This window comes from Ictalurus punctatus, chromosome 17 (genome assembly GCF_001660625.3).
Source record: "Ictalurus punctatus breed USDA103 chromosome 17, Coco_2.0, whole genome shotgun sequence".
Taxonomy (NCBI): Eukaryota; Metazoa; Chordata; class Actinopteri; order Siluriformes; family Ictaluridae; genus Ictalurus; species Ictalurus punctatus.
Window position 1 is genome coordinate 22,155,129 of NC_030432.2, and position 13,952 is coordinate 22,169,080.

A 13,952-nucleotide genomic window follows, 5' to 3' on the forward strand; every position below is an offset into this window, starting at 1 on the left:
TATCGTTTGAAAAGAAATTCATGATGTTAGAAAATAGTGTGGGAAAAAAAACGTGCACTAACAACATTCAGAAAATAAAATCACTTTTGAAAATAAATGAATCAGTTGGAGAAAAAATTAACACGAGTGCACAACATAAAATGAATGAATCCTGTTTTTTTTTTTTTTTTTTTTAGTGTTAAAAATGAATCGTGTAAGGATCATTTACGTAAAAAAAAAGTCACATAACAAAAGCCATGCACTACACGCGCAAAAATGTAACAGACTGTCTAAAAACCACATGTAGAAACGTATCAAATGTGTGAATTTTTAGTACAGGAATGTATATTATCCTACACGAGTCACTCGTAGCCATTCAGTTAGACAAAACAAAATAATATTTTGTTTTCTGAATCTAAATGGACGTTATAGACATATTCTTCTGGGATGGATTTTTCTTTCAGCCATAAAGCAGATGAGTCTGTAGTTCCTGTTGCGTTTACGCTGCAGACTGTGAGCGCAGGAGGCGTGCCAGTGATTGTTGAATGATACCTGGGTTTTGCCTGGAGGCCACTTATAAACCGAGCACACCTTTCCTAGCGGCCGATTGGTCCATGTGATGCATCTTCTAAGTGCCTTTAATAGCACCTTTCACCTCCGTGAGCCAAAGTGAACCGAGCACGCGTCCGTGGAGGTTTGTGACATGGGTAGAGTCTGAGAACTCACAGTCTGCACAGCCTCAACATCACTGAGACAGTGAGCGAGTAACCATGAGTTTGTCCAGCATCAGCACTGAGTCGGAGCTTTCCGAGGATGAGCAGGAGGGCTGTGCATCAGGCTTGGAGATTTCAGACAATCCGAGTGAAGATCAGTTGAATAATCTGTCAACTGCCTCAGGAAGCGATCTCACGGAGGTCGCTAAAAAACGAAGGAGGTCGGCACGTTCCAAAGCCCACAGGGTTGCTGCGAACGTCCGAGAACGCAAGCGCATCCTGGACTACAACCAAGCCTTCAATGCCTTACGCGTGGTGCTCAATCACGACCTCAGCGGCAAACGTCTGTCTAAGATCGCGACTCTGCGCCGGGCCATCCATCGCATCTCAGTGCTGTCTGCTCTCTTACACTCAAGCTCACAAGAGGAACCAGACGCACCATCACACGTCCATCCTGAGTGCCACGCGAGGCTGGATGACACCCGACGCGAGGAACCGTCGGAGAACTGGTATGCAGACACCCAGCACCAAGCAGAGCTCCGCAGAACCCCTCAGCATGCTTCACTGATATCTGGAGCTCTTGGAACACCATCTCCTCCTTACAGCAACTTCTCTCCTGCATACACTTCCTCTGCAGAGCGTCTGAACTCTCCCTGCTACAGACAAAGCCCTGAATTGCAGTTCGGTTTTAAGCGCGTGGAAGTGTTCTCGGATGCCCCGGCCACGCCTTTCCCCTGGCAGTGGCAGTGCTTGGGATTCCAGCAGTCTCTAAGTATGCACTGATATCCTGGGACACACTCCACACACACCGACTGTGCACTTATTACATGAATTCTTTTGTAGTAGTTTGTTTTTGTGGAGAACGAATCGACTATCACGGAATTAAAATGTATTATACATTATAGCTTTGAGGGAAAATTGGACCCTCTAGAAGAACTTTTACTTCTGCGTTAATGCAATGTGTTGTACGATTTGCAGTTACGCATCCAGCTTAAACATGCATGTAAATATGTAGTACTTCTGTACAAGCTACATTCCTTACGTACTTATGCCAAGTATGTAGTAAATTATTTTAAAATGTCTAGGTGATGTACAGTAGACCTTAATCTGCAATGTATTGTGTAGTACTTACATACTTGGAACACACTTTGAAAGTTGGAAATGCGTGTACATAGTAACTAATGTGGAAAAAAAAATGGTACCTATATAGCTATACCTGATGCTTAGGTCCAAAATGTATTATATATGTTTTTAGTAGTGTTCTCCAGCCTCTCTTTTACTAAAAGAGTAAAAGACTATTACGAAGCCCTAACACTGGAGACTCCTTCCCTTAATTCAATTCAATTCAGTTTTATCTGTACAGGGCTTTTAACAATGGACATTGTCCCGAAGGAGCTTTACAGAAACGTACAAACACCGAATCTAGATTTTAAATGTATGAATTTATCCCTAATGAGCGAGCCAGAGGCGACGGTGGCGAGGAAACAATGTATGTCACATTACAGAAAACTTCACCACATGAACAATTAGGCAGGTTTATGTTTATAGAAAGGATAACGAATATAATGAGAGCATTAATATTAATGAGCATGTACATACAAATTCAACTAGTAGAACATGAACCAAGTATTTCTTACAACTTCTGTTTAATTACTTATTGAATTCTGTCAATATTGAATTGTAGCACGAAAAAAAAGATTTTTCATTTTCAGACACTTACCTATGTAGGAAATACAGTAAGCTCTGAAACTATTGGAACGGCAAGGCTAATTAATTTGTTTGTGCTACACACCGAAGACATTTGGGCTTGAGACCAAAAAATGGATATGTGATGAGAGTTTAGGATTTCAGCTTTTATTTCCTGGTATTTATATGTAGTTGTATCAGACCATCCAATTTGTAGGCAAGCAAAAGTATAGGAACAGATAAGTAAATGAAAGTAAATGTTTTTTTGTTGTTTAAAACGTCTAGATGTAAGTGTCAGGAAATACAATTTCTTTGTGCTACCCACCAAAGACATTTGGGTTTGAGATCAAAAGATGGTTATGAGATGAAAATTCAAGATTTCCTTTTTATTTCCTGGCATTTACGTCTAGATGTACATATAAATACCGGGAAATAAAAGCTGAAATTCTCTAAACTCTCTTCTCATTTTCGTCTTTTTGATCCCAAACACAAATATGTTCACGAATGAGTCGGCCTCGCCGTTCCAATAGTATCGGACTGTACTAGAAATGCGCCATATGGTAAAATCAAGTTCATAGCCAAGAACAAGCTTGTGCAGGAGATAAGCGCACAATAGCAATTGTTTTGATCTGACAAAAAAATAAATAAATAAACGTGATTCAAACAGAAACGAAGTTTATTATTATTGGGAGAATTATATTCGCGTAGCAGATGAATGATGAATTCTTGGATATTTCAGAAATTAGACCTATTTGATCACATTTTCGAATGTAGATTGAGTTTTTGTGCTGTTTGATCCACTACCACGAAACCGGATCGAAATTTCAATTCAGGATTCATTTGAGGTGGCTTCAGTTTACAAAATGGCGTCCTGTATTAAATAGTTTGCTCAAATGATTGTTTTTTTTTTTTATCATTCTTTTTCTTAAAATGTAAATAAAAAGTATGAATTTCGACTGGTCTCAAGAGCAACATTACTGCTGCTTATGTTTTCCAACGTCTGTCATGCTGAACAATCAGAAGGTAAAGATTGTAATCAGATGTTTTATGAATTTATCTCCCTAAACTTTAATACCCACTCATACGCTCTACTATGTTACATATAACCAAAAAAGTTTGTACACCCTTCCTCATTGAACACTTTGGTACTGTTTTAAAGACCTCATGAACACTATGATATAACGCATATTTGAATTATGAAGTGACCATAAACAAAACAATACAGTTTTATATTGTATTCCTGATTCCTCAGCGTCTTCACAACCAGCTTCGCGAGGAGCTTCACCGTGGAGGATTTTCTTAAAGTTCGCAAATAAGCCGAGCTGCTTCTCCAAAGCTCTACAATAAAGACGAATTGCTTGTGGAAACTTTGATGTAAAAGTCACTCGATTAAAAATACATGAGCATTAACTTCATTGTTTACAATTGTCTTGGGAGCAAATTTCAACCAGAAGCTGTTTGAAATGAACAGGATTATACTAATGTTCTCGTTCTGATACGGTATCATTTCTATAGTAACAGCTCATACGCAAGGACTCGTACAACACAATTTAAGCCTAATAATAAACAGTTTTAAAAGAATGTATAATCATACAAGTAGAGATTCATTATCATCTGTAGAGGAAGTCTCCAGTGTACAGTCACACTTAACACGGTCGTGCTTTTATAAACGTCGGTAAGTTTTCCAACACGGGAAAGTCTTAAGCTTTAAGGAGAAGATGAAGAACTTGTTCCGTGGACACTGCACAACATTAAATGTAACTACAAATGGATAAAAAGATCCATGATTCATCCATCAATCTTCTATACCACTTATCCTACTGGGTCACAGGGAAGCTGGAGCCTATCCCAGGGAGCATGGGGTACAAGGCGGGGTACACCCGGGACAGGGTGCCAATGCATAGCAGCTCACAATCACATACACATACACATTCTTACACTACAGACATTTTGGACACACCAATCAGCCTACCATGCATGTGTTTGGACTGGGGGAGGAAACCCCCGCAGAACAGGGAGAACATGCAAACTCCGCACACACAGGGCCACGGTGGGAATTGGACCCCCGACCCCGGAGGTGTGAGGCGAACGTGCTAACCACTAACCACCGTGCGCCCGCCGTGATTCATTATTTAAAAAGAAATCCAATTATTGTGGTGTAAGAGGAATGAAACTCTTCAGGATGTGCTGTTCTAGGAAAATAATCAACTTTGGGGTGGTAACAGTAACTCCACCTCATCACACCACCCTGTTGTTGTTGATTTTCCTATAACGGCATGCCACAGAGTGTTTTATTTGTTCTTATATACATATAAGCCAAGCAAACATGATCATGTCCAAAGTTTAATGAGTTAGCTGTATTTTATGTGGTCACAACCTTGGTGTATGTGTGTGTGTATGAGTGTGTGTGCTAAGACCTTGATGGACAGCCATAAACTCCAACCACTTCATCATGCCTGTGGGTCTCTTTTATGTGCTGGTGGAAAAACGAGTGATTTACTGCTACCTCTGCCCCGGTATGTAGGACCTGTCTGATTTTGTTTTGGGAATCAGTCAGTCATCAGATAATAAACTGTGCAACTAATGCCTTAAGAGCTGTTATAGCATCCATTGAGATAAAAAGCATGTGTTGTACAATGCCAGTGTTCAATTTAGGCATTAATAGGAAATAAGAAAACCTAAATGCAATCCATTCATTAAAACTTTCTGAATGTAATATACAGTAAATATTCTCTATACTCTGATACAGCGCCCTCTACTAATATTAGCACCCTTCGCAAATATGAGCCAAGAAGACTGTGAAAAATTATCCTTTTGATCTTTTGTTAAAAAAACAAAAAAACAAAAATACTCTGCTGTCATGGATATTAAACAATTGCAAACACAACACTGGTTTATCAAAATATATATCTGTTAAATATAGGTGTGCAACAATTATTGGCACCCTTTTAGTCAGTACTTTGTGCTAGCTCCCTTTGCCAAGATAACAGCTCTGAGTCTTCTCCTATAACGCTGATGAGGTTGGAGAATACATGGTGAGGGATCTGAGACCGTTCCTCCATACAGAATCTCTCCAGATCCTTCAGATTTCGAGGTCCACGCTGGGGGACTCTCCTCTTCAGTTCACCCCACAGGTTTTTTATGGGGTTCAGGTCAGGGGACTGGGATGGTCATGACAGGACATTGATTTTGTGAAATAGACGTGAAATAGAAGACGAGGTGTGCAAAATCTTTTAACTTAATCCAGACAGACAGGCAGATGTACATTTTTAAGGTGATAGAATTGACACGAGACCTCCAGATTAGGGCTGACTCATTCTTTCTTATCAGCAACCAGGTGCTGGGGGGGAGGGAGGGTTAAGACACCCAGTGGTAAAGACGTTGGACTACTAATCAGAAGGTTGTGAGTTTAAAACCAGTACCTCCAAGCTACTACTGTTGGGCCCTTGAGCAAGGCCCTTAACCTTCAACTGCTCAGATGTATAAATGAGATAAATGTAAGTCACTCTGGATGAGGGTGTCTGCCAAATGCCATAAATGCAAATGTAATTGGAAAAATGTCATAAGAAGAAATAAAATACTCATAAAATAAGTCACAAGGAAATGTTCAGATTGAGTGACACCAAATGACATGTAGCTCCATAAATCATAATAAATGATTACATCGTATTACATTATGACTTCTAGCTCCATAACTAAAAATATATATATATAAAAAAAATCATTCTTAGCATTTTTTTCAATTTATTAACTAACTTCCTCACCTAATTCAATCATACAAGCAGTTGAGCAGTTTTCCGACCTGATCTCATGAATTATTTAACTTAAAATACACTATTCTACCAGCTATTTTTTTACTTTGTTTCAAAATATCCGTGAATCCTAAATATCTTCTAGCTGATCATTTCGTTTGACATTGTTTTCATCATTTTGATCTACGAGTACACGAACACCTGCACCTCACTAGCTCACTTGACAAATTCAAAATGCGACACGCTCTCCTAATCTCCTAATGTGGTGTGTTTCATTTATTCTTGGAAACATATCTAATGTAAGCATGTGTGCTGATCGTCAGGTTGAGGTCGGTGGTCTGCTACGGAGACAGACTCGTAATAATAGTCTCCAGGGAGAGAATGAGCTCTCCTCAGGGCCCAAAGAGGGAGGAGATTCCGGTAAGGCGGGTGAAAGGAAGTGCCTGGAGAAAACATGCCCGCCTTTCAGGGGGTGTGATTCAGGGTCTTCTCTCGATCCAAGTCCTGACAGGCTGCGTGAACTCCGAGCCAGGGAACTCAGCCAGATCCCAGCACTCTCTCCCCCTGTATGTATGACGACATGTCTGTTACTATTCCTAGCGCTCTGAGCTAACCGCCTGAGGTATTCATGACTCAAAATATCCTGGGAGTGACGAGAAGGTTTATTCGGCTCAGGCAGAGATTACAGAGCTGAAGGATTTAGTGATTTCTCTGAGAATTAAACCTGACAATCAACTGATGAGTCACATCTCAGAGTTTACACAGGGAAATCACCAAAATATATCACAGGGAAATCACCAAAATATATCACAGGGAAATCACCAAAATATATCACAGGGAAATCAACAAAATATGTTTTACGTACAAAACCTTCTGGAATGGAAATGTGCACAATAGACGAGGCATGCAGAGTCTAAATAAATAAAGGGAAAACCTTTATAGCATGATACTTCACTATTATAACACAATGCTGTTGAATTCTTGATTCTGATAGGTCAGAATGTTCTATATGTTATGATTTCACTAGTAACAGTTTACACAAGGACTTGTAATAATAATAATAATAATAATAATAAAAATAGATCTGCTCTTGTAACTAATGGAAAAGTTTGGAATCGGATACTACTACTACTACTACTACTACTACTAATAATAATAATAATAATGCGTACTGTGTACTGTACATTATATACATCTTGTGTTGAGACTGTGGATTGGGAGCTCAACTGCAATTATTATCAATTATTTATACAAATGAATTGTTATTATTTATGGAGAAGCAGCGAAAATCTATCTCACACTTTCAAGAACACAAAAACATGGAATAAACACCCATGAGATGTTAATGTTACCAAGTAATTGCTGCATTTTGTACATATATAAACATTCATAGGCTAATTCAGGTCTAAAATGCGGCAGAAATGTTATTCGGTAACTACTATGAAACGAATCTGAATTTTATTTCATAGACATGAAAGAAGTTTCTAATTCCCCTCCACACTTTTGTGTTGTAATTTATCAGTCAGGCCACTTGAGGGCAGCAGCATTCCACAGCTTCAACAGCTTTACAAACCCGTCTGGAGCTCAATCTGCTCAGAGTTCGACTTCTTCCTGCTAAATTGGGGTCAGGGCCATAACCAGGATCAAATTAGTGAGGTCCTTATTGTAGAAATGCACTTAGCAAGTCAAAATATCTTGAATAGAGTCAAGTTTATATAAGAGTTCCTATTACAAAATTACAATGAAGCATATATGAGTATTAAACCTGTTTATATATATATATATATATATATATATATATATATATATATATATATATATATATATATATATATATATAGAGAGAGAGAGAGAGAGAGAGAGAGAGTAGTAGATGATGGTGAGGGAATGACAGTTTATCGTGAGAACAGGTACTAACTTGTCTCTCGAACGGTCCGAAACATTACAGTAACTCTTAAATATAGACTGTTGAAAAGTGTAATGTGTCGTTCATTCATAAGACAAACACTGTAATCGTTGACAAATCCCCGTGGTATTACGGAATAATACGCTCCACTTGACTTTAGCGTGGTAATGGTACTCCGTTTCGTGTTGTGCCGTATCGCACCGCCCCGCCGTGTATAACCGGTTATATAGCCGTAGGGTCTGTTGTGTTATTCTTTACTTAAGCTACAAGTATTTTCTAGCAGGCGAAGACACAACTGCGGGTTGAAAGTTTTTTAATATTCCAGGCAGTAAAAACCAGAACGAGATTCAAAAGCAGGGTCAAGGTGCAGGCGAAGGTCAGGCGATCAACAAACAGCATAAACAAGGGTAGACAGGAGCAAGTCGAAGAAACCAGAAACAATATCAACACAAGGATAGCAATCAATAATTCAAGGCTTGATAGCGACTGGTGAGAATCAATATCAACCGGCGGCTGTGGCTCAGGTGGTAGAGCGGGTATAGAGCCACTAATCGTAGGGTTGGCGGTTCGATTACCGGCCCACGTGACTCCGCATACCGAAGTGTCCTTGGGCAGGACACTGAACCCCAAGTTGCTCCCGATGGCAATTTAACGCCTTGCATGGCAGCTCTGTTACCATTGGTGAGTGTGTGTGTGAATGAGACACTGTGTAAAGCGCTTTGGATAAAAGTGCTATATAAGTGTGCCATTTACTTCACGAAATACATGTGAACTAAGAGTCCTTTAAATACTGTGCGTGTGTCTGTGACTGCGATTGAGTCCACGTGTGTGCAATCAGTAATCGGGTGACCATGAGAGTGCTTGAGATAGTGGTGTGTTGTAGTCCTTGGTGGCCATGTTTGTAGGCCGCGTTGTAGTTTGACACCGATGACAAGGGCTTCCGTGCGTTTTGGGGTTTTGAACCCCTTCAACCTTGGGAAGTTATTTCCCAAAAGTACCCCTTAAGATTTTAGGTGAAAACTTTTGAAATGAAAAAAAGTGTCCAAAAGTGTTACTTTTCAATTTGTGAAATATAGAAACATCTTTAGTTGAATTTTCTTTTCTATTTTATTGGAATGTTTGTTAGATCTTGTAAAAAAAAATAAAATAAAAAATATGACACTGGTATTTCTATCAGTCTTATGAACCTCCTGCAATGCCGTTACGAACCCCTAGGGGGCTGGCTGGGAAACCCTACTCTAGCTACCAGTACAAAAGAAAAATAGAAAACGAATGCTGCTACCCCATTGAGGAACATTTTCTGAAAGTGTGAATAGAATTTGAAAAGCCATCTAATTATAAGTGTGACTTGATTGCACAAACACACACACACCCTCACCCACAGAAGCACTATCATGCTAATTGATTGCGAGGCTTGCTAACATTGTACGATAATAAATTATGCTTCATGACAGTTTATGTGAATGAGATCTCTAACTGTGTGTGACATGTAAGAGACTGAGCAAACAAAACACGTCATGCCTTGTTTGGGAAGCTGATGAAAAGTGTGTGTGTGTGTGTCTGTGTGTGTGTGTGTGATGACAGGATAAAACTCATTATTTGCTTTACACGGAATGTCACAGTCCACAGTAGCACTTTCTCACTATAACAGAAAAATGTTTTTTTTTTTCGGTAAAATTTCCAGAAGAAATCTTAAGGAGCCTGGACATCCACGACTTCATGAGTTTATTTACTCTGTAAAGCACCAAATGCACATCTGAATTAATAAACAGAAAAGTCGTGGTTATAAATCCCAGATCTCAGCTGAATGTGAAACAGATGATGTACAGAACTTAACTTGGGATTCTCTCTCTCTCTCTTTCTCTCTCTCGTAAAAAAAAGAATGCATGGTTGAATAGACAAAGATAACGAAACCAAGACTGCTGTGCTTCCACAGAGAAATATAAACGAATAGAAATTTAACCCTGTCTCATTTGGAGAAACTAGAGCGAGTAGAGTTTTGAGATGCTGTGCCCTTCTTGTGTCTCCCACAATGTCACAGCCACCATTTAACTTCTATGACAGATCAGTTATTCTGACATCTCTCTCTCTTTCTCTCTCACTCTCTCTCTCACACACACACACACACACACACACACACACACACACACACACACACACACACACACACACACACACACACACACACACACACACACACACACACACACACACACACACTCTTCTTTGATTTATTGTCTTGAGGAGAAGGCATCATTGGAACACGACCCAAAAACAGGAACATTAAAACAATAAAGATTTTTTAACAGACATTTGTAATATTTTTTAAATAATAATAATATGGACATATCAGAGAACACATAAGATTATTAGTGTTATACCAATATTTAAAAAATATGTAATATTTCATATGTATTATTATTATTATTATTATTATTATTAATTCAAGCTGATTTGATCACTTTTAAATTATTCTACTGGCAAACAACTGTCTAGTTATCTAGCCTTATTAATGCTACATTTGTTATATAATATTCTTATAATAAGAAACATCCTATAAAATTAGACTATCTGGACAACATTTTTAAATATTAAGATTATTTATTTATTTATTTTCAATTCTTTTTTTTTTTTTAATTTAAAGCTTGAATTCATCATGTCATGTTTTATTGGCACATTTTATTTATTTATTTATCTATTTATTTATTTATTTATTTATTTATTGCTAATTTCAAGCATTTACTTTGGGAAATAAAAAATATTGTGCACATTAGCGAATATAAGTGAATATAAGTGGATTAATTTAAAGAAGCATCTAGAAATACAAATTATCTTATTATATATTTATATATATATATATATATATTTATATTTATATATATATATATATATATATATATATCGTAATAATCTCATAATAAGAAATATTACATAAATCTGACTGAGTATAAAATGTTCTCAATATTTGCACTTTGTGACGATTATTTATTCACGTATCATTTATTTATAATGATATATTTTATTTGATATTTGTTAGGGTTTTATTTTTTAGCTGCGTGTGCACTGGATTTTTCCATTAGATGTTGATTTATATACATCGATCGTTTTTTCAGATTTCTTTTACAGTGTTCAAGGCTAGGATTTGACTTCATAAGTACAGTACAGGGTTCGAGAGATCCTCCTGACCGGACCGTCCCGTCAGAAATGATCGAGTCTCTGCATCTCCTGCACTCATCTCTGATCACTTCAGTTCAGACTCTGAGAAAGATTAATAAACCTGCGAGTCCCAGAGGATCAAATCATCCTCCCTGACAGTACAGACAGCTTCTCTTGAACATTATATGACAGAAGGATAAATAAATAGGCGAGTGTAAGACACACTTTTTCACGTCTAGACTAACGAGAGCATGAATGAGTTAATCTCAGTTATCAGGAGGATGAAAGGACAGCATGTTATCTCAGCAGAGATAACATTTTTAAATGCTCTGAAATGCTTCCTATAGGGCCTGGAATGAATCCATCCATCCATCAGTTTTACATGCTGCTTATCCTACACAGGGGAGCATGGAGTCTATCCCAGGGAACCCGTGGGCACAAAGCGGGGGACATCCTGGACGGGGTGCCAACCTATCTCAAGGCATAATCGCACACCGATTCACACACTACGGACAATTTGGAAATGCCAATCAGCCTATAATGCATGTCTTTGGACTGGGGAAAGAAACCAGAGTACCTGGAGGAAACCCCTGAAGCACGGGGAGAACATGCCAACTCCGTGCACACAGGCCGGGGCAGGACCCCAAACCCGGAGGTGCGAGTCAAAATGAATATCTAGTGCACTTGAGGACATATCGCTCAATCCTTCAGGAATGATCATTATCGAGACTTACTATTATGGCTTTCTGCAAATCACTGACTACAATCCACATTTTAGCAGACAAAGCTCATCACATTACGACCGGTTTCAGTAAAGCATAGCATTAGCAAACACACAACTCCTGGCTACCTAGCATTCACGTTACTGCCATGAAGACGTTAAGAGAGGACGTTCTAGTAATTTATATACGATCATTCCTTAGTAGTCTGTAATTCGGGTAATAGGGTTGTGCTTCCAAAGTGACCTCATCCCTCAATGTCATTGAAAATATAGTAAAAAACAATGACAGGACTTACTTTTCTTCTTCTCACGATCCTCAGGACGTTCAAATGATTCAAATGATTCCTGTCGAATATGTGACTCGTGGGAAATTCCAGATCTTTCCTCGGGCTGAATGTGTTCAGGTAAGTCAACCCAGGCTGAGTGAACGTTATTGGCGATAAAATGTACGATTTTTTCCGAACTGAAAAGGATGCGTCGAGCAGGAGATGTTTAACAGATTCGCACAACAATGCCGAAATAATATGATTCTTGAAGTATTTTAATTATTATATATTATATATTCAAAGTCAAGTGTATTTCTAAGTGCTGGAGTTTTAGTTTGGAGGTTTTGTTGTTGGTTTAAGGGATGTATGTGAAGGTTTTTGAGAAGACACCGCGTCTTCGCTTTCATTTCATACATATTTACATATACAAATCCCTAATTTCTCCATCTGGGGATTAATAAAGCTTTATCTTATCTTATCCTATCTTATATTTCTAAAATGTGACGTCAGATTTCTGCCTTTAGGTGGCGACACACTATATAACCGTTATTTTTGTAATTCCGACAGTGTTTTGTTAGATTATGTGATCAAAGATTAAGCTCAGAAAGCTCTTCACATTAGACCACATTAAAGACCCGGTGTCTGATTCATTATTTTAAATCCAATCCATTCTTTGAAACGAATCTATCCTATCTATTCTTGCTGATTTTGAATTTTTTTTTCTCCCACTGGACCAAAACGTCTACGTCCCTGATTGCGTTCTTTCAATTTGGAGTAAAAATGAAGACCTTGAGCTCTCTCCATAAAAGTTGGCCACACTTTCATGTTATTCATCTACTTGTCCTTTGATACTCTGCCAATCCATTTGTGGGATTTTTGAGAGAGAGACACAGCTCCACATCCACAAAGTGTTGGTTCCCATTGAGCTGAAGCGATAACCTTCAGAGAGCCGAGAGCTTTCTACAGCATTCTATTTGCATTGACTGCGCTCGGGTGTTTATATCAGAGTGTGCTACATATATCTCTCTGACTTTTATGGGCTTGCTGAGAGAAGAGGGTGGAGCTCGAAGAAAGGATTTTCATCTCCTACATCGAGGAAATGGATGATTCTGCTTTTTTCTTCTAAACAACATTGTAGAGTGTGTGTAGAATGCAGGAGCAGGAATATAACTCCTTAATGGTTTCACACACCGCCCCCCCCTCCCCATAGAGGAAACATTTGTAGAATTAATTCTTTGCATTTTTTTTTAGGTTCCTTAGGGCAATAATTATAACAAGCGTGCATAAAAAACCATTAACAGACAGAATGTGCTAGATGCTAAGCTTGCTACTTCTTTCATACATATTGCAGGTGAAGGAATTACTGACTTGTTGTGTGGATGTTCCACAACATTATAAATGTAACATGGGATGAAATATGATGGATATTTCTTTCTATCAGAGGTATAAGCGGTTGCTAAAGGCCCCTAGACCTCCAAAGGGTGCCAACACTTTTTTAAAAAAAGATATGGAAAAAAGCAGACTTTACTCTCATTTGATGAAGACGTTTATATCTATCTGGGGCAGAAATTCGGTAGAAATATCCACCTTATTTATTATTTCTATACAATAAGCTAGAGTCTATTGAAAGCCAAGATCAACTGATTAAACAGGTGGAATCAGGTGGGGCTCCTGCTTGGTCGGAATGAAAACCCGGCACCCACACCGGCCCTTCCCGGATAAGATCGGACACCCCTGAGCTAGACACTTAAGTAAGGAATAAAACACTTGGGT

General features: G+C 38.5%; 1 protein-coding gene across 1 annotated transcript in view; it reads left to right on the plus strand.

The window, feature by feature from the left end:
* Positions 1-723: 723 nt before the first annotated feature.
* The window catches only part of LOC124629105 (class A basic helix-loop-helix protein 9), a 40,845-nt gene continuing 27,616 nt past the window's right edge, over positions 724-13,952 (plus strand). The window contains exon 1 of the mRNA XM_053687530.1: positions 724-1,464. Within this exon, the coding sequence (XP_053543505.1) occupies positions 750-1,464 (715 nt within the window). The 5' untranslated portion in view covers positions 724-749. The remainder of the gene's footprint in view (positions 1,465-13,952) is intronic.